The sequence below is a fragment of the Eschrichtius robustus genome, chromosome 15, assembly GCF_028021215.1.
Source record: "Eschrichtius robustus isolate mEscRob2 chromosome 15, mEscRob2.pri, whole genome shotgun sequence".
In the NCBI taxonomy this organism is placed as follows: domain Eukaryota; kingdom Metazoa; phylum Chordata; class Mammalia; order Artiodactyla; family Eschrichtiidae; genus Eschrichtius; species Eschrichtius robustus.
Genome location: NC_090838.1, coordinates 33,253,868 through 33,274,935, shown reverse-complemented (window position 1 = coordinate 33,274,935; position 21,068 = coordinate 33,253,868). Strand labels below are relative to the sequence as shown.

General features: G+C 43.8%; 1 protein-coding gene across 7 annotated transcripts in view; it reads left to right on the top strand.

Annotated features, from left to right (window-relative positions):
- The first annotated feature begins 2,984 nt into the window (after positions 1-2,984).
- The window catches only part of SLC8A1 (solute carrier family 8 member A1), a 349,441-nt gene continuing 331,357 nt past the window's right edge, over positions 2,985-21,068 (top strand). For 2 of the 7 annotated variants that reach the window (XM_068564094.1, XM_068564091.1), the window contains exon 1: positions 4,453-4,646. Coding sequence is in view for 1 of the 7 variants with exons in the window: in XM_068564097.1 (XP_068420198.1) it covers positions 4,976-5,044 (69 nt within the window). In the remaining 6 variants the exon portion in view is untranslated. Of the gene's footprint in view, positions 3,098-4,452; positions 4,647-4,975; positions 5,045-15,577; positions 15,668-21,068 lie in introns of those variants that run through there. The other 5 variants (XM_068564093.1, XM_068564092.1, XM_068564097.1 and 2 more) reach the window with 5 other exon arrangements.

Below are 21,068 nucleotides of genomic sequence, written 5' to 3'. Positions count from 1 at the left end.
CATCCACTTTCCTGGATTACTCATTGTATAGAATTCTGCATAACAAAAACCTTAGTATAATCGTTATTAGTAATGAGATGGCCTGATTATGTTGAACCCAATTATATAGAATATTTTTTACTTTATGGGTATCATTTTTATGAAAATTTACCAATAATAACAACAACATTGAGTAATTACTATGATCAGGAACTATGTCAAGCACATTATATACATTTTATACTTTTCATAATTTCTTGAAAGCGATTTGTGATCTAGGTTTTCCAGACAAAGGTATTGTGACACACAAAGGTTAAAAAACTTCCCAAGGTCATACAGCCAGAGGTGAGATTCAAACCCAGATAGTATGACTCCAAAGCCTTAATTCTTAGCCAGTCTCTGTTCTTTTCTGACCCACTAGTTGATCTAGATAATGATTCTGCCATTGAGTTACTGACTGGTAACCTCATCACTGATAAGGTCTTGGGGTACAAACTAATGTCCTCAATGTTCTAAGGGGCAGAAATGGAAAATGAAAGTGTCAGGATTTTGCACAAACCCAACTGTTGACTATAAGTTCCTGAAATGCAGAAGTGAAGACCTCTGGTGTCCAAAGACTGTGACAAATTCAGAGGAAGTGGGTGACTTTACAGTGACGGAGCACTGAGGAAGGATGGGTTATAACTTTGAGTCTACCGGGAAGGCTGATTCCACCCACCAGCAGGGCCACTGTATACATGGGGTTCAACTGGTCAAAACAAAACAGAGAAGCAAAAATTTAATTTCAGGAACAAGACCCCAGGGAGGAGGAACTGTAGCACTTAGAAGTCACCAAGAATCCCCACAGTCACCCTTGAAGCAAACCCAGGATCCAATCAGCAGCAAACAAAACCTGGTCCAGCGGTTCCCCTGAGGTTCCTGGGTATGGGAAAATAGCTAATGCTAAGCTCCACTCTCTTGCTGGCCAGGCTGCAGACGCTATAATGCTTTTTTCTTATATAGAAATCGGTATCAGACTGAACCCATGAAGGAGCAGATAGGTGAGTGGTGAAGATGGGCAGAGTAGGAAATGAGGTGGGAATAAACTAGAGCTATATTAACACACTGAAGGAGCTCCAAGAAGTGAAAAATCAAAACAAAACAACGATGGTACCTCTGACCTAAGTAATTCAAAGTACTGTAAAAGTGAAAGGAATTACAACGAAGTACTTGTTTTCCCCATGATGAAAAAGTGTTGACTGTTTTAATACAATATTAAATATTAAAAGTAAAATTTGGGGTACCCCTGATCACATGTCTAATTTTTCTCTAGACTGGCCTAATTCACAATGTTTTCATTTGGTTTGAAAATGAGTTTGCTAAAAGATCCCCTGAAGGTTTCCAGGGAAATAGTTCATGAAAATGTGAAGCACCTTTAGAATATATCAACTCTTAGTGATATCCCTGTGTAGTCTGCAAAATGGTCATGCCAACTGCTTTGGCTAGATAACAGTGGAGGCCCATAACTGATTCTTAAGTCCAAAGGAAAGAACGGCAATCAATATGCAAGAATAAATTAGGAAATAGTGTTGCCATTGGAATGTAAATCACCACCTTCCTACATACAATATTTTTTCTTTCCAAAGTCAGAGCCTGTAGCAGCCTGTTTCCTTACCTAGAGCTTTGTGCCAGTGATGTAGCCTTTGATAATTCTTGTAATAAGAATCCAGTCATGTATGACATTTAGGAGGGAGCAAAGGGTTTGATTTCCCTCAGGGCCCTGGAACCCTTATAAAAATGCCTTTAATGAGAAATGAAAGGAAAAAAAAATTAGGGGGTCAGAAATTGAGCCAAATCAAAAATGGTGCCAAATCACTAGGTACTAGGCTACCTTTTAACGGTTCTAGGTAATAGAGAAAACTACTTCATGTAGTTTGTTTTCCTCAAATATCCAAATTAACCTAAATATCAGTCTAAATTGGAAAAAAAAAAAAAGAGGAATAAAGAGAACCAAGATGTCATCTTAATGCCTTCTCAGCTGCCGACAAGATGGATTTTGGGCACCACTGGAATATAGACATCTAAGAACAGGGCTTTTATCACTCCATGTCACAAGCATGCTTACACTTTCAAGAAAATCTGTGCTTTCACTAAGTGGTCCATAATAGCAATAACAGGCCTCACCCTTTCTACTAAATCCGTTCCAATGAGATGTAGTCCACTCACATTTTCATTTAGCTCTTCCATTCAATCCCTTCAGTTAGCTTTGTCCTATTTCCTATGGGTGGAGTCTTTAGTTATATGCTTTTCTCAATGTCATTTACAAAGCAGCCACTTGTCTCTCCAAGCCCCTTTCCTTGAGTGTGAGCCAAATGTCTGCCTCTCACACTCTCTTGAAGTCAGGACCCTACGTAATTTTTGGCTGAGGACATAACGCTAACGGAGAGGTGGTGACCTGCGTCTCCCCACGTCATTCTGTTCACACCCATTAGTCAGTGCAGTGTAACAAAAAGTTTGCGTGGAGAGTGGCTTGCAAGAAAGTTTAATTCATTGCAGAGGAAAGGAAAATGTTCTTAGGGAAGAATGATTCCTGGGAATGTACAAGACAAGAAGAAGCTCGGAGTTTCCTCCGTCAAGCTGAGTGTCCACAACCACTAGGATGATGTACCAAACCCCTGCTCATTAAAAAGCCATCTCATTCAGAAAGCATCACCATCACTTGTGAGTTTGCTAGAAATGCAGATAACAGGCCTGTTTCAGATCTACTGCATAAGAAACTGCAATCTCCAGGTGATTCATATATGCATTCATGTTTGAGGAGCATTGGCCAAGAACATGGTTCTCAGCCTTGGTTACACATAGGCACCAACCAGGGAAACTTCAAAATAATTCCCGATGCCCAGGTCCCACCCCCAGAGATTCCAAGCTACTCTGTCTGGGGTGTGGCCTAAGCGCTGGGATTTTTAAAAGCTCCCCAGGAGATTCTGAGGTGCAGTCAGAGGTTGAGAGCCACTGGCAAAGAGGCAGAGGAGGGCTACTTTTCCCATCCCCCTGCTCTTTGCCTCATAGTCAAACAGCGGGATTCCTGGAGTCCGCCGAATCTCTCTTTTCCTGTGGCCTGGCTGCCCAGAGCTGCGCTGTAAGTACGGGGGGAAAACTCTATTAAGAAACTTAACTTTCTGTCTAGTACTTTGGTCTCCCTCCCACTCTCACCCTCCACATAGCTGCCCCTGATGCCCCACACTTTAGCAAACCACACCAGGGGCGAACATCAACTCGTGCTTTAAAAATACAAACTTGGAGCCCACCTTGAGAGCTACATTAGAGTCTCAAGATAGGACGCTACAATCTGCATTTTTAACTCGCTTCCCAGGTGTGTCTGATGTGCAGTCAGGTCTGTGAACTCCACAGCGGGTCTAGCCTTTCATCCTGCCAAGTCATTAAGGATTTGTAAGGATGAATGAGCTGTCAAGAGAGCAAGGGCCTGGTGCAATGCTCCTTTATTAATTATGGCGAAGTGATGTATTGGCAATGATAATACTTCTCTTGGAAAGGGCAATGAATGGTTCGTCGATTGCTGCATTAGATCTTTCCCAACTTAACCTTAATGCTCAGCTTTTACTCCTCTCTGTAGTTTTAAAAGCTGCAGGGCTTTCACATTAAGCAGCCTCTTGGTCTTTATTCCCAAGTGAGCTGCAATCTTTGAGGGAAATACCAAAAGGGAGAATCTTTTGGAGTTCTTGGCTGGGGAATTAACAACCCCCCCACCCCCCTCCCCCCGCCCCCCCCCCAACCCCCCCACTGCAATCCTTATCTGCTTGTGTCAGCAGCTCCTAGCCAGCGTATTGCTGTGCAGGTCTGATAAGTAGGAAAAACACGGAGTTAGGATTTCAGAGAAAATCATCGATACATCCCCGGATCCCTCTGCTAAAAGAAAGCTTCCTTTAGCGGGGGGATAGAAAGTGGAGGAAGAAAGATATATCTGGCTGAACAATTTCAGAGGTGAGAAACGGGTGGGCGAGCCGGGGTGGCGGTTCTGTCTGTGGGTGAGGGGAGGAAGGTGGCAAAGAAAAGTTGCAGCGTCGGTCTGCGCGTGTACTCCATGGGCTGGGCGCCGGGGAAAGCGCTAGCGTGCGGCCGGGACGCACTGCGGGGCCGAGAGCCGGGAGGACGTCGAGAAACCTTCTCCGCGGCCGAGGCTGGGACGCTGGAATTGCTCCCCGCCCGCCCGGAGCTCCAGAAACGCGCCGGCTCCGCTCGCCCGCGGTGGCCGAGGCCGCCGGGGTGGGGGCGCGCGGGGGGCCGGGGCGCCGGCGGCGGCGGCGGCGGGGCGGAGCGCGCGTGAGAGCGAGTGCGAGGCTGCGGGCGGCGGGCGGGCGGGCGAGTGTGCGCGGGAGGAAGGGAGGGAGGGGAGCGGAGCGCGCGCGCCGCCCGGGCCCCGGCCCTCCCAGCCTCCCGGCCTCCGCGCTGCCTCCCGCCCGCGCGCACCGGCTGCCTGCCGCCGCCGACGCTCCTGCTCGCGCCGGCGCTGCACGGGAGCCTGCCCGCCGCCGCCCGCTTTGTGCTTCCCCCCGAAGATGGGAGCGACCTTTCCCAGCTCGGGAGCTATTTAAAAGGAGGGAGTGCGCCGTCTTTCCTACTAGCGTGGAGGAACGGGGGAAAGATCCAGCCGCACTCCCCCAAACCAGGTAGGATCTTCGGAAGGGCAGCAGAAAGGATTTGGTCAGATACCGCCAACTGTTTTCCATTTGTTCAGAAGGCTACACTTCCCTCCGCTTTGGCAAAGGACCAGCTCCTAAATTGTGTGTGTATGTGTGTGTGTGTCCCCACCCATTTTCTGGGGGTGTCCGCGCTTCTCGGGGAGTGAAATTGCTCTGGCTGGTGCGTCTGGGCGTTGAGGGTGCCCGCCTGCCAGTGCCGGCTGCCGGAGCAAGAAAGGGCTGCTGAGGAGAGATGCTGCATCCTGCACCGCGCTGGGCTTAAGGATTCAGGGCGCGAAGAGCGAAGTCCACCCGGAATGCAGCGCTGCTGGGGATCCAGGCGTCCCCACCCACTGGGCTCTGCTCCGCGGTCACCCGTCCTCCCGGTAATCCCTGGGGTCTTCCCCAAGGCCACACTCGCGAGTCTCCTCTTTTCCGGCCAGCCCTGGGTGCTCCTTCAGCATCGACTGCGGAGAGGAGGGAGGTGTGGCCGGGGCGGGGGGGACAGACAAGGGAGAGATGCGGCGGGGGAGTGGGCTGCAGGGTCCCAGTCTCTGGGCACCCAGCCCGAGTGCGTTGGGGATCCTGCGCGCAGAGGCGTCTTTCCCCAGGAGATTCGAAGGGAACTTTGTCGCTGCATTATCTGCCTCTGGAGCTTCGCTGGCTCTTGGGGAAATGGTCTGTGTTCTGAGACGTGAGGATATCCTTCTTGGCTCCTCCTTAATGAAGAAGAGGGAGGTCTTATGGGTGGACAGTAGGCTAGAGACACCAAATCCACCCAGGCGATGCTTTTAAAAATATAGTATGTGTGCCTCCTTGGTTTTTCAAATCCCCCTTCCCTTATGGATTCTGTTGACTGATGAATGGCTTGGGCTGGCAATTCGTATTTCCCTCTCCAGACAAAGTGGCAGTGGTTGGGTTGGGAGCAGAGTGATCAAATTTAACAAAGAATTTTGTGAAGAAAGCAATGTGCGTGGTGTCCGCGGCCGCTGGAAAGAAAGTCCTGCTTTGCACTAGGTATTTGTTTAACCCCTCTTTGCCTGGCTCCCTTGCTGGCGCTGTCTACTGGTAGTCAGCCGCTAGTGGTTGTGAATATAACAATACAAACTTTGTCCTGCTGGAGGTGTAAAGACTAAAAAAAGAAAAAAAAAATATCAGTAGGAGGTGAAGTGGAAGAAGCTTTTTAAAAATGACGGATGTAAAGACAGTACAGGCATCCCCATCATGGAGGAGCTAGTAGAGTAGGTGGAGAGTCTGATCAGATCTGGTTAAAGGCATAGCTTGGGTCTCTCCAAATAGGAGCAACTGAACATCCAGAGTCTAGCATCTGTGTGAAGATTTCCTAAGGGAAATGGGGAGCAACCAGGAGGGGATTCTGAAAGCATAGCTCCCACCCACACTCCCCAACATACACACACACACACACACACACACACACACACTCACTCACACGTTTTCTCTTTCTCAGAGCTACTTGTGCAGCAAGTCAGGAAAAGAGGGAGGAAAATGTATTTAGATGTTTCATTCATTTCAGAAAAGAAAACAAAGCCGGAATAGGAATGACTGCTTTGAGGCTCCTCTTTCAAATCCTGTGTTACTTGAATTTACCTCTATGGGTTTGCTAAACTTGCTTGATTGTGAGGTTAGTCTCTCGTGAAAAAAAGGAAGAAGGAAGAGAGAGCTAGCTCGCTCCATCTTTGGGGCCTTGAGAGTGAGAAGGTGGCGAAAGATCCACTTATTTCATCAGAAGCAGTATGTGTTGTCTTAAATGGTTTTCATTTTAGGGACTCTGCCTTGAAGGATTCCATTTGGATCTGAGGGCTCTTTAGCTATGATTTCTCCCACCTACTAAAAAAGGAGCCTTAATTTTTTCCCCCTAAACTGGCTCTTTTATTAAATATGGCATGATTAATTCCTAGGGAAAAAGAAAAAAAAAAACTGGACAGAGGTAAACTGTTATTCACTATTGAGCTGTGCAGGGACAGCAAAGAATGTAAGTGTCCATGACAATCAGACTTCCTTTACTGTGTCTTAAAAGCTTAGCAGGGCTGGAAGAGGAGTGTAACAAATTAAAAGAATATGAAGGCTGTGCTTTATATCTGTCTATCTGTGTATCTGTCTGCCTACCTACCTACTGTCTATCTTTCTATTTACTTTATCATTACTATTTAATGGTTTCTACTGTATCCTTTTGGATTAAGTACTAGATAACCCTTTTGTTGACCATGAAAGGAAAGAAAAATGCATAGCCCTAGCAGTGCTTTAACTCCAAATGAAATTACAAAAGGAAGGTGAAATTGCAAAAAGAAGGTGAAGTGTATAGTCAGTAACACCTATAGGACTATTTGCAGGAATTACATTAATTGCTCTTTCAAACTTACTATGTTTTGAAAGTAAAATATTCCAAGAGAGCTTCAGCATTTTGTTAGCAAGCTATATTTAACATGTTTTTTATCGGACAAAAATAGACTTTTATTTATCTTGCAAAGTAAACGCATAGTTCCTTCCCTGTACGTACTTAATCTGTTTCTTTGACAAAATAAATGGTGAGAAAAGCTCTGTAGATCCAACGAAGTTGCATTCCCCCTTTAAAGCAAGTACAAAGCACGCACTTAGCTCATGGATGGGTTTTTCTCAAAGTAAGTGCATTTTAGGACTGTACCATCTGATTTTCATGTTGCAATTCAGTAACAGGCCCTTTCTCCGTGATGACTTCAGGTAGAGGAAGAAAAGCATGTAGGTAAGGAGCAAGCAGTCTGCCCCATCAGCATGGAAATAAACAAGATCTAAATTGAAATAGAAATTAAATCTGGAAAAAGAAATACACAATTAAAAGAGGATGGTAGAGCACATATCTTGCATGCTTGATAGTTTTGCTGTATGTATGTATGTTGCTTTTCTCTAAAAATTGAATTGTTGCTTTACATTTGCTAACAACTTAGGAATCAGGGTGCTGAGATCTCACTTCTTCCAGATCCTTCCATCCTCTTTTTTTTTTTTTTTTTTTCCTCTAAGGGATAAATGTCTTGTCAAAACATCTTCCAATATCATCCATACCTCATGGTCAGACCTCTCGTCATAACCTCTACCAAACAGTCTCCCATCTGATCAAATTCTCCTGCTCCCTCTTGTGGCAGATGTTCTCCCTGACTTTCCCTAGATTGCAGAATCCATTCCCTCAGCTGCCTATATAGCACTTAGGTTCTAATTTTCAGTGGTAATTGGTGCTAACGAAGGCAGTAGGTTGCTGAACTTGCTGCTTCCAATTTTCTCTCTGAACAAAGGGAGGTCTATCCCCTGGAGATGTCCTGGAGATTTAGTGGAAGTATATGTCAGGTGTTCTCTGACCCACTGAGATGGACTGACTGGGTTCTGGGAAAGTGAGCTTTCAGAGTCTTGCCTCTGAGATTCTGATTTAGACTCAGGGCTAGTCCTGTGGGGCCTCATTAAGTGCAGTGGGATTATTTTCAGTTTTCTTTTTTTCTCTTCCAAAAGATACCTGTGCGTGAATGTGTCTGCATCTGTCCTCTCTCTCTTTCTTTCTCTTCCTGCCTCCCTCTCTCCCTCCTCAGCCTCTCACACGCACGCGCACACACACACACACACACAGGCCCATGCAGGCCAAAGGGCACATGCGTACGCGTGCGCGCACACACGCACACACGCCACAGACACTTCGCAAAAGATATACAACACATATTTTGAAAACAACTAATCAATGATTAGGTTCTCAATAGGGTTTGTAAATCAAGCAGCTCATTTTCTGAACTGGAGACTCCTAGGGTGAACTACTCTTACTGGCATGATTTCCTCACAAGCAGTTGAGAATACAAATGAGACTAGGCGTCTTTTTCTAGTGTGTTGACTCAACTTGGAAGACAGTTGCTCGCAGCCCTTGAGGCCTCAAGTGTTTGTTGTAGGCTCTCTTTGTTGTCAACTATGTTTTGAACCCTGAGTGTTTTATGTCTACATTTGTGGTTGTCCTTTGATCGGCGCAGCCAAGAGTACATAGTAAGTAACAGGATAGACCAAGGTTCACGAGAATCCCATTTTCTCTCTACCTGAAACTTTCTAGCCAATTTCAGGAGGAGGAGGAGAATGCAGGGAAGGAGAAAAGTCCTGAAGTGAAGGAAAGCAGCTGAAGTGATGGAAGTGTGTTTGTGATCAGGGGCAAGTATGTTATAGGCAGCTGTCTAGAAAGTGATTTGAGAAGCACAAAACATCCCTGGATTCAAAGCATTTATCCTTCCACCAATGTAGGATCAGAAATTCTCACTATTAGAGACATTCATTTGAATAAAGTAATTCTATCTAGTAGATCCCTAATAGAATGCGATGAGATTACCTAGGAAAGAGCTACCGTTCATTCTCACAAACCGTTCGCATCTGTTCATTTACTAACTTGGATTGGTTTATCAGATCAGCTGGCAGAAAAGTCCTGAGGGCTGGAACACGGGATGATGCAGAGGAAGTGAAAGAAGTTTGAAATGGGTTGCTGTGCAGTTAGTGCCCCCAGAGGGCCATTCTGATGGGGAGGTACCCGGGAACCGGGCTGCTGAAGTGGGGTGGGGGGGTGGTGTAGAGAGTAGCCAGACAGAGGCAAAGATAAACTGTCACCCTGAAATTTTACTTCTGGGTCAGCAAAGGTAACAAAAATTTGATCTTTCTTGAAAATTTACTCTTCTGAGAAATGGGTGAAATATGTCCTGTAGTGTGAAATCATATGCTTACAGTCTTGAATGGCTTCTACTGTATCATTTTGGAATATTCATACCAGTAACCTAGAACACTAGTGTGATACTCGTTCAGACAAATGTTTTTTGGCGTATGTAATAGACATAGAAACATGAATGTAAATATTAGAGTCCATCTTAATTTTTTAGAAAAGACAGAAAAAGTCATCACTCTGTAGATGTCATTGCATGTGAAGTCAGAATAATTTAATAATTTCCTGGTTGAATCTAATGTGAAATGAAGTCAAACAGACAAGAGAGTGATTCAGCAATTTTCTTCAACCCAACTGTGATATTTATTGAGCACTCAGTGTATGCAAGGCACTGCGCTGGGCTTTTCAGAGAAGGCAGATGCTGAAGAGTTATGTGATGTTTGTTGAACACCTATTATGTTCCAGACATCAGTCTAAGCACTTTGTACATGTTTTCTCACTTAACACCGTTGCAAGAAAGCATCCTGATCTTGACTTAAAGATGAAGACTATGGCTCAGTTAAATAACTTGTCCAGGAGTGAATAGGTGATGGTACCCGTTTTTGAGGCTGTTTCAAAGCCATGCGCAAAACATGCTCTCTGCTCTGTGTTCCCTGTTCTTAGGGAAGTACGGTCTAGAGCACCTAAACACTGGGCTGAGTGAGGTAGGTGGCTGCAGCTGTCTAATGAGCCCAGTGCTTTAGAGTTGAGAGGAAGAAGAGAACACTGGAAGAGGCTTCATGGAGGAGGAGGAGGCATTTTAGTTGGTTCTCAAAGAGTGAAAGGACTTTGCAAATAAATAAAGCCTCGCTATTTTTAATACATGTACACCAGCCCCAGCTAATTTATGACAAGGACCACCCCGGGGCAAGGTTAGGGCCATTTCCAGACTTCAAGCTAGCTGCATGTCCCAGTTAGGACCATGCCATGGGAACTGTGGATCTGGAACAGATGCTAGCATAAATCATTGCTCACGTGTATTTTACACGGGAACCCAAAATTGATGATGAATTTCCAGCATGCCTTGGAGGAGAGAAGCTGTATCGGTCTGAGGGGTGAAGCAAGGAACAGACCTTCTATTTGACGGTTATATTTTCTGGGCCATCACAGGTGGTTTTTCTTTCTTTCTTGAGCACCGAATGGCTCTGATGCTTTCCGCCTTAAGCTTCTCCAGTTCCTCACTTCTGCTTCCCCTTAACGCACAGGACCCAGAGCTCCCTTTGGCTCTGCTCTGTTCAATGTATAGCACCCAGTTGCAGCATGTTTAGAGAATCGGTCTGCTTACTCTACACGCCAACCTCCACTTCCTCTCTGCACCATGGTAGTGCCCCCAAAGTGAGTGGCATCAGCCAGGGGCAAAAGGATAGAGCTTGGGGAGGGGCTCAGTCATCTGTCACATGTCCCTCAGAAGGTGCAGGTCGTCACTCTTCCAAAACCATCTGCCTTTCAAATGGTGGGGGATGTGAGCCCCCTGGAGCTGAAATTTGTGAGTTGATGTTGGGCACAGTTGGTGACTCTTTCCCCCCTCCCCCCCTTAACTCCTCACTCTCTTCTCCTGGCCATGCAGCTGCCCCTGGCCCTTTTTCAGAACTTCTCCTTATCAGTGCTCGTGCTGCTTAGACCCATAGCTAGCACTGGAAGACACATCAGAGATCATCTAGTTTTTGTATCAACAAATAAGCAAATGGAGGCCATGTGAAATTAAATGACTCAATAAGAGTGAAATGGGACATAATTGAATCTAGATCTATGACTCTGAAGTCATTTCACCAAAGTTACATCTCCCTTTTTTCTTTGATAATATAGAAGCCTTTAGAAATGTGCCTGTGTTTTCTGGCCTCAGGAGTCCGTGGATGTCTAGCAATGATTTCCTCAGGTGGAAAGAAAACAATGACTTTGCTTCTATATCGAGGATATTGACAAATGCAGTGAAGTGCCCTATGGTACTCAGACCAAAGTTCTCTGAGGTCAGCAGGCATATCATGTTGGTTTTAATATTTGTTTGAATTCAACAAATGGCATATTTAACATTGTGCAAGATCCTTAACTTTTCTGTGCCTCATTTGCTTCATCTATGAAATGGGAGTAATAGTAGTCAAGAGCCTTATGGGGTTTTTGTGAGGAATAATGCCTTAATACTTGTAAAGCATTTGGAACTGCTTCTGGCATATGAGTGCTCAGTGAGGATTGGTCCTTACTTCTTGAGAGATGACCAGTGAGAGAGCACTGTTTCTACCTGTGTGCCTTTATGTGCACGTGCTAATTGCGAAGGTCGCCATGGAGAACTCGAAGATAAGGGCATACATAATGACTACACCAAAGGTCACAAAGCTGTTTTTTGAAGGCTACATAGTAAATATTTTTGGCTTTGTGGACCACAGAGCCTGTCACAGCTACTCAACACTGCTGTTGTAGCATGAAAGCCATTGACGATACTTAAATGCGTGAACATGCTGTGTTCTGTAAGACGTTGTTTACTTACACTGAAATTTGAACATCATAAAATTTTCACGTCATGAAAATTGCTTTTTAAAATTTTTTTCAATCATTTCAAAATGTAAAAAAAAATTAAATAGGCATTATAAAAACAGGTGGTGGGCTAAATATGACCTGTTGGCCATAGTTTGCCAACTCTTTTTTTTTTTTTTAATAGATCTTCATTGGAGTATAAGTGCTTCACAATACCATGTTAGTTTCTGTTGCACAACAAAGCGAATCAGCCATATGCATACACATGTTCCCATATCCCCTCCCTCTTGAGCCTCCCTTGAGACACAGATTGTAAGAGATATACACAGGCCATCTTAGGGGGCTGCAAGAAACCCAGCAATAGGGGTTGGTGTCGTGGGAAGAGATCTGGCCTAGAAACTCAGACACCTTGTTTTAGAGCCTGGTTCTGTCACTTCTGAGATGCATGGCTTTGAAAAAGTCTTTTAAGTTATGATGGCCTGAGTTTTCATGTGGGGAAAAAGGGGAAGGGGCAACGTTAGATGACTTTTAGGGGCCTTCCTAGCACTAAAAGCATTTTAATGAACGGGAATTGGACATTCGAGATGGGTCATGGAGGACGGGTAGAAAAACATGAGAAAGAAAAACAGGGTGCATATTTGGGTAATTTTTATTTGGTAGCTCAGTTGTCTACCAGGAACAGTAAACCTGGGGAGGTAGACAGGCAACGTATTATGGATGATGACCTTGAATGCCAAAGTGAGGGATTAGAATATCATAGCTTTGGGTTGTTAGCCAAATTCCTCAATTTTACAGATCAGGCTGAGAAAGGGAAAATGACTTGCCCAAGGCCACATGACTGGCCAGTGAGAGCCAAGACCAGCACTCATTTCTTTTGGCCCCTAGACCAACGACCCTTCCATCTACTATATTGCCCCCAGCAGCGTGGTAGAATGCAATTAATTTCAACTGTACGTCTATGACCTCAGAGGGGAAAATTCTCATGTAAATTACAGAAGCTGTTTTTAGTATTTTCTAAACATGATCTCAACACCCAGCATATCTAAGAAGGTAGGTCTGTGAGTAATCCCATTACAGAGAAGGGTAATTGCATAAGTGTTAACCTAAGGCCTTGCACTCCAGCAACCTTTAGCCTGGCTTCCTGCTGAGTGTCTTTTAAAAAGTTTTGACTCAGATGTTATTTCATCAGCAAAGTCTTCCCTAATACCCTAGTAGGTCAGGTCCTCCATTACTGACTCTTGTAGGACTGTGTATTTCCTTCATAGCACTTATCAATTAATAAATGCTTCTTTCTGGAACAATTTAAATAAATGCTTCTTTCTGGAACAATTTAAATTAACATCTATCATCTGTCTTCCCAGCTAGATAATAAATTCAGGGAAGAGAGAGATTGTGTCTTGTTCAGTTCATGGTTCTAGCCTCCCATACCTTGCCAGATGCATAATAGACATTCAGTGTTTGCTGAATGAAGGAAGGAATGCATGTTCTCTCATTAGTCATTGATACTGGTGAAAACAGTCCTTGCTTAAGCAAGGACTTAATGGGCAGGTTACTATCTTCACTTGTTAATGAAATGATTAAATGATGAGTATTTCTTTCTCCACTAAATTTTTTCTCTTTTTCAAAAGCTCCTATCTAATCCTCACCTATCACAAAAAGACAATAACATAATAGTTGTGGCATAGTTACCAACATTAAAACCATAAGCCATAAGCCAATATTTAAACAATTCTTCAAATACAGGTGTATGGGATTGGTTTAAAGGACATGTTCACTAGATGCCTTACCTAGTAGAGAAACTATATGTTTCATAGACTGTGTTCAGGGTTTTGTGTAAAAAGTTCATATTTTCCCTCCCAAAAAGCTACTCAATTTATTTCTCTAAACAAAAATTTGGTTAATTCCTTTTTAAGCTGCTTCCATTTAAAAAATGGATTTTTTGTATATACATACACACCTAGTTTTAGACCCATGTCACTGTGTATATTGTCAGGAACTTTAGAATATTGATGAAGGGTCACCATTACGTGAGCATCTATCAACTTGAGTTTGTTTTTTTTTAATTTCTTTTTACTTCCTACTTCTGTTCTCCTCAAGAGCATCTTATTCTTTAAAGGATTATGCTTTGTGACTATGCAGGAAAATTTAAAAGACCTACAAACTTCGAGTTGATAGGGTCCTATCCCCCGAACAGCAATCTACTCGAAGATGAAGCTTAATGACTCAGGGAGAAAGCTGATGAAATTCACCAGCCTCTGCTCACATAACCAGTATTTTCCTTATTAAAAAAGATTTTTTTTAAAAAGGCATCTGCATGTTCCTATCACATAGCTTGAAATTGGAGTCTGTATTAAACATCCCCAGTCCCAAGAGGCAGACTAGAAAGCCAGAAGAGGGACTGCAAAGATTTACCCTTGACTTGAAGGAACAGGGGAGTTGGTGAGGCGCCACACAGAGCCTCTCATTTAAAGAGCACAGCTTTCCTCACCCCCTGAGCCTTCCAGTTTGGGGTTTTTGTTGCTGTGTATTGTTGACCTCTGTTGTTCAGGGCTTGTGGATGGAACCTGATTAGAAGGTCTCTGAAGACTTCCGTGGATCTGGTTCTTTGTCCTGTGTCTATGTAGAGTCCTAGCCATCCTTAGCTGTTTCTCCTTAAGGAAAGCAGAACAAACCCTTGGCAAAACTACGAAGTACGTGTAAGTTACTCCCAATGATTTAATCTCCTCTTTGGGGGGCCCTGTTGATCTCCTGTTAGGGTCCATTTTTCTCTACCCTCTTCTCTCTTACCTCACACACACAGTCACCAAGGGGCTTCATATTTTGATGCTGTCTGGAGTCCCAGTCTGTGACAATGAGAGCCCATCTGATACACTATTTCATATCAACAACTTACTGATATTACAACAAACGCTATCTTCTAATTTTTAGGTACTGCCTTCCATCAAGGACCTTATTTAAGTCCTCTGCTCTCCAGTCTTTGTTTGCTAAACATGCCCGATGCCCTTTATGCCAGTTTTTTCCTCCTACCCAGTTCTGCCTTTCTACCCTTCATGCCAATGGCAAGACCATCCATATCAGAATCACCTAGGGTGCTTGGGAAAATTCAAATTTGGGGGTTCCTCCTTAGAGCTACTGTGTATCTGATGATAGGGCCCAGCTATCTGCACTTCAGTGAATTTTCCAGATGATCCTTAGGTGACCTGAAGTTGAAAGACCATTGTTCTATGCCTTTTTTCATATCATTGCTTCCTTCTGGAATGTCCTCACTCTGTCTGACTTCTGTCATCATTCTAGTCCCCTCCTTTTATGGAATTTTCCATATTCTTTCTCCGATTCATGGTCATTTGAGTAACTATTACCGGAAGAACTGTAAATTCATCAGGAACAGGGACCATGAGTCAATCATCTTTGTACTTCCCACGGTGTTTGGTCTGGTGCTTTGCACATAGAAGCCCTCAATAAGTGCTTGAGGAACAAATGAATGATCCACTCTCTTAGAACTAGAAATACCAGGAGGACTATACTTCACTGAAACAAAGGTCTGAAGGCGAAATGTCAACAGGCTAGTGTGGAAAATATTTTTAGGTAGGAAATCTTTTTTGGTGACCCAGAAATAAATGCATGCATATGACCTCATTTTTTTTTTTTTTTCAGTGTGTAAGGTTGAACATCAAAGAAAGGCTGCTCTTTCTCTACAGGGTGGATGGTGACCAAATTATTACCTGAAATAGTAACTATTGTCCAACACAAGGCCCCTGAAAGATTCAGAGTACAGAAAAGATGATCCAAGGCCCTCCTCCGGGAATTCACTACATTTGAAATCTTTTGATTGCAGGTCTGTATGCTGAGCAGTTGGAGATTTCTAGAAGCCCGGTTGTATGACCCCAAGACCCCAGATATGTTAACCTGGGAACTAGGTGGTCCACTTTGAGAGCATCCAGGTGTAGTCATGGTCTCACTGTCTGAATCCCTGGAAAGTCTCTCCTCTTCTGTGATTCTCTAGTAATGAAAGAGTTATGTCTTCCAGAAAGGGGACTCACTCCTTGACTCTTGTAAGGCCCCACTAGAATGTGAGCTTCTTTGGGGATATTATCTTATTCATCTTTGTATCACGGTATCTGGCACATACGAGTGGCTAAGAAAAACTTGGCAGACAAACCCATGAATGAATGTGTTGTTTTCCCTTTTATTTGGATTACTTACCAGTTAAAAATTAATGTCTTGACCCCAAGGCAGTAAATTTGTGGGCTGCGTTGAGATTCTCGAAAAAATATTGATTTATTGTTTTTAGGGCCAAGTATTAACTTACTTGTTAGGCTAAAATTCAGTATCATTCTCCCCAGCTTTCTGCATTGCCCTCTTTTATTTTAGTTTTGCTTGTTCAGGGCTAGGATTTCATTCTCTATTTTCTTTTCTCCTGACTGAATGGAAAAACCTTGAGATTATTACATGACTTTGGAGGGATTTCAGACCTCAGATTTTAGCTGATGATCCCCCAAATAGATCATCTTTCCCTGCTATGTGATGAATAGGAGTGCTTACAAAAGCCTTTCCTGGGGGGTGGGCAGGCATGAGACAGCAGAGGGAAATGTGAATGAGATGATACAAACAACACACATTTATTCAGGTGGGAAGGAGGGGCAGCATGGGAAGGTTATTCCACACTAAGTACCTAAGTAAGTTGCTAAGACAGAACAGTATTGTCAACCTGTGTAGTGAAAACAAACAAATCAACGAAAAGGTCCTGCCATTTTGGAAAGCATTCTGGTTATCATGCAAAATGCCTGGATTTAAATCCTATCTGTCATGTATATTTGTATGATTTCAGCCCGGTTTACTTTGATGAACCATTTCTTTTTCTCGTTTGTAAAATGGGAATGATAATACCTCCTTGCAATATCGTCAGAAAAGATAGTGAATGCAGAGTAGTCAGTGTAGCACCTGGGACAAAGCAAGTGCTCAGTCAATGGTGGCAGTCATGGTTGTCATAAAGGCCCCTGAGTGTGGGACCCTTCCACTGCCCTTGGTCCTGGCAGAACAAATCTGAGGATAGTCTTGGCTGACTCTACATGGAGACCAAGATTAGCAGCGTATCGTCCCTTCAAATTCTTCCTTACTTATTTACCAGTGGAAGACTCTATTCTCCAGCTTTCTTCCTTCTACCCATATTTCCATGTCAGAATGCAGAGGTAATATATTTGAATTCTTAGTGCTCTTTCCGTTTTATGGGGCCTCTGTAATAGAGGTGATTTGGGGTTGGTGTTTGACTAGATGTCTTTTTAGTGTCCTAAAAGGATACGAAGATATGCTCCCTTGAGGATGTCCAAAATATTAGGCCCCTCTCAACAGAGCGGATGATATTGGCATTCCAGAAGAAATCAGCAAGCCAGGGCTGGTATAGGAGGACCAACTACCAGGTGCTGGGGAAAATGTCAGGGTCCCAGCCCCTCTCTTGATGCTGGAGATCAGGTTTCCTAGCCTGAAGTTCTCTGTGCGTGACTGAATCACAATCCCTCTCCTCTACCCAACACTGACATTGGCTTTTCAGTCTGATACCGGCCTCTGCTTATTTTAGGGGCATCCATTTTACACAGGGAACATTTCTAAATGCATATGCCTGGGTTCAGCCCTCGGATTCTGATTCCACATCAGAGATTTGGTGAAGCAGCACATGAGCCACTGAGAAATATTTTATTCATTTAATAGAAGCAGGTGCTGTGCATCTTCCGTATAGCAGGCTCTGCTCTAGGAACTGGGTGAACAAAAGAGACAGAAAGCCCTACCCTTACAGAGTTGACATCTGTTAGAGAGAAAGAGAGAAACAGAGAGAGAGAGAGACAATAAGCAGAACCATTAAATAAATTATATAGTGTATAAAAAGTAATAAGTTCTAAGACTCACAGGCATAGAGAACAGGCTTGTGGTTGCCAAGGGGTTGGAGGGTGGGGGAGGGATAGACTGGGAGTTTGGGGTTAGTAGATGCAAACTATTACATATAGAATGCATAAACAACAAGGTCCTAAGGTATAGCAGAGGAAACTGTATTCAATATCCTGGGGTAAACCACAATGGAAAAGAATATAAAAAAGAGTGCATATCTGTGTATAACTGAGTCACTTCACTGTACAGCAGAAATTAACACAACATTGTAAATCAACTATACTTCCATAAAAAAATAATAAGTTCTATATCGAAAAACAAAGTACAGAAAAAGGGTCTCATGACTTTTCAATAACATCTTCATTATCCTAAATCCTAAATCCATCTTTCTTTTTTTGGCCACGTTGCCTGTCACCCCAGTTGCTACCTTTGATGAATGAGGCGGGTGTTTTCTGAGATGGGACAGGGTTCTGACTCCAGTCTTGCAAGCTTAGGCAAGAGGGCTTGAGCCCCTTATGTGATGTCTCATGGCTTGTCTCCTAGAGGACCTGTCCTCATTTATCAGGCAGCAAAGAAGAAACTCTCTTTGGAAAAAAAAAAAAAAAAAGTAATAGCAGAGAGTCGCTGTGGAAATTGAACGAGCTCCTTTCTAAAGTGTGGTCACGGCCTGATGGCCTGAGGTTGGGGGCCAGAACAGTAATTGGCACCCTCAAATGGATGATCAGATAAGAAAAGTCATCCTCTGGCATCATCTCTTTGTCTAGAAGCATTAGGAAGTGCTTGCATCCATAGTGGATAAGAATTTATGGTTGCTTTACTGTTGCCTTGGAAACAGATTCATTGCTTAGCTTTAGAGGCTTTCAGTCAGCAAGAATCACATAGAAGGGGATTCCAGGTCCTGATGGAGAGTCAGGGAGTTCCTTGGAATAACCCCAGCTGCCAGTCAGCAGAATGAGATTAGGCTGCCTCAAGCACAGGACTGGTGAGAATGCCAGAGGTATTCCTTCTGTCTGAGTCAGTTCTCCTTGTAGTCAGAGCCGCCATAGCTCCTCACTGCTGTACGGCCTAACTACTCGTTGGACCTCCACTGCAGCAGTTTGATAAAGATCTGTCTTGCAAGTACATACATCCATTTTTGTGACCTCTCCCTTCAAAGTAGGTGGCTGGGCTCACTCAGTTTGATACCTGTTCACCATCCTTTGTCAGTTCCATTCAGGGCTGCCATCTGTAGGTTCTGGGGCTGTTTGGTTTGTTTTAAAATAAATAGTGAGGGCTTCCCTGGTGGTGCAGTGGTTAAGAATCCGCCTGCCAATGCAGGGGATATGGGTTCGATCCCTGGTCCGGGAAGATCCCACATGCTGCGGAGCACCTAAGCCCGTGTGCCACAACTACTGAGCCTGCGCTCTAGAGCCTGTGCTCTGCAACAAGAGAAGCCACTGCAATGAGAAGCCCGCACACTGCAACGAAGAGTAGCCCCCACTCACCGCAGACAGAGAAAGCCTGTGCACAGCAATGAAGACCCAATACAGCCAAAAATAAAGACAAGTAAATAAATAAATTTACAAATAAATAAATAAAATAAATAGTGAGCAGAAGATAATGTGAATATTCTTGCTACTGTGCTGAAGGCTCATTTGGGTGATGTAATGGATATTCCTAAGTAAGAACTAGCTGTGGATGTTAAGAGTTGATCTGAAACCACCATGAAGATAAGCCTACCCCTTGTTACAGAGTTCAGTAGATCAGGGCAGAAGATAAGAAGGCCAGGCAGCAGACCAACATATCAGTGGCCTCTATTTCCTGCTTAATTTTCATGAAAATATATATTTGAGGAGACAGTGGGTAGAGTCAGGTAGAGATCTCTTTGAATCTGATGACAGAGGCAAGACCCTAAAAGAATGGAGACAAAAAGTGAAAGAAGTCTCATTTAGATGACACCTACCCCATATCCTCACAAGCATTTAGATTTGGCGTTAATTTAATAAAGAAAGAAACTGAAGTCCAGAGAGTTCTTTCCAGTTGCTTCATGGCTAATAAGTTATAGCAGTGTTTTTTGTCCACTGACTTCACAAATTAGACCACTGCCATCTTTTGAATGTAATTATGATATTTTTGAATTAACCTCAGAAGCCCCCTTCCTTTTTCTCTGATAGTGATGATGGATTTTTACTGCTTAATCCACCGTTAGACATTGTTACCCTTTTGGTTGAGAACATATTGGGAGATGTGGGTGGGGCAGGTCTTCTTCTCGGCAGACCTAAGAGATTGCCCTGAGAGTACTTGTAGGAGAGGTTGCCAGGTAATTGCTAAAAGGCGGGAAAGTGGGGGTCAGCTGTCTCTAGGAACATCCCAGCCACAGGTTACCTCAGAGCTATGGATGCTTGTCTAAGCCTCTGATCCATAACATAAAACCAGGCTTGTTGTAATCCTTCCATGGGACTTTTGCTACCTAGGTCCTCCTCTTGGGAGCCAGGAGGTTTTCCAATGGGTTAGTCCAAGCCCGAATCCAGTCATTCTCAAAGATTATTTTACATACTCTCAGGGACGGTAGAATGGAGCAGTGAATTATATCATCTCAGAGACAGACCAGGCTTTGAATTTTAGTTACTGTCTGTCTGACTTTCAGCAAGAATTTAACCTGTTTGAGCCTCAGTCTTCCCACCTACAAAATGGGCTTATAATATCTATCATATAGGGCTATTGTTAGGGCACTGTGCACTGCACAAGTCCAGGGGTGCTATTCACACAGACTCTAGTGGAAATGGTAACATTAGGAGTTGTGTAACAGGGCAATGCTGGTTCTTAGAAGTATTAGATATAATGACCCCTGTAAAGAATTTAGCATGGTGTCTGGGACAGTGTTTAAGAATGGAGCCTGGTATTTCGGTCTCAGGCAATCAAATGTGATTTGCTGTTGTGCCATTTTGAAACTTGCTTCTAAGAAGGAAAATAGTTCAGGGTACAGAAAACACAGTGTGCAAAGACCTGGAGGTAAGAAAGTGTTGTCGTGTTCAGGGAGTGGAGAGAATTCCCATATTCTGGAGCTCAGAGGCCAGATCCTAAAAGGTGTAAACAGCCTGTTGAGGGGGTTTGGGTTTGTCTTCAGGGCAATAGGCAGCCCATGAAGAGTTTTAAGGGGAGTGAGAGAGTCTGCTCTGCACTTTAGGAAGTTTGTTTTGGCTGAAACGTGAGGAATGGAATGATGAGACTTGGCAGTGATTTGAAGGGAGTGGTTAATTCTATCAGTTCTGGAGACAGGCTTAGCTTCGAGTCTGTGTCCAGTGTTGGCTCTCTGTGTTCTGTCCTACTCCCTCTGAGCAAATACTTAACCTTTCTGATCCTGACAGGTTACCAAG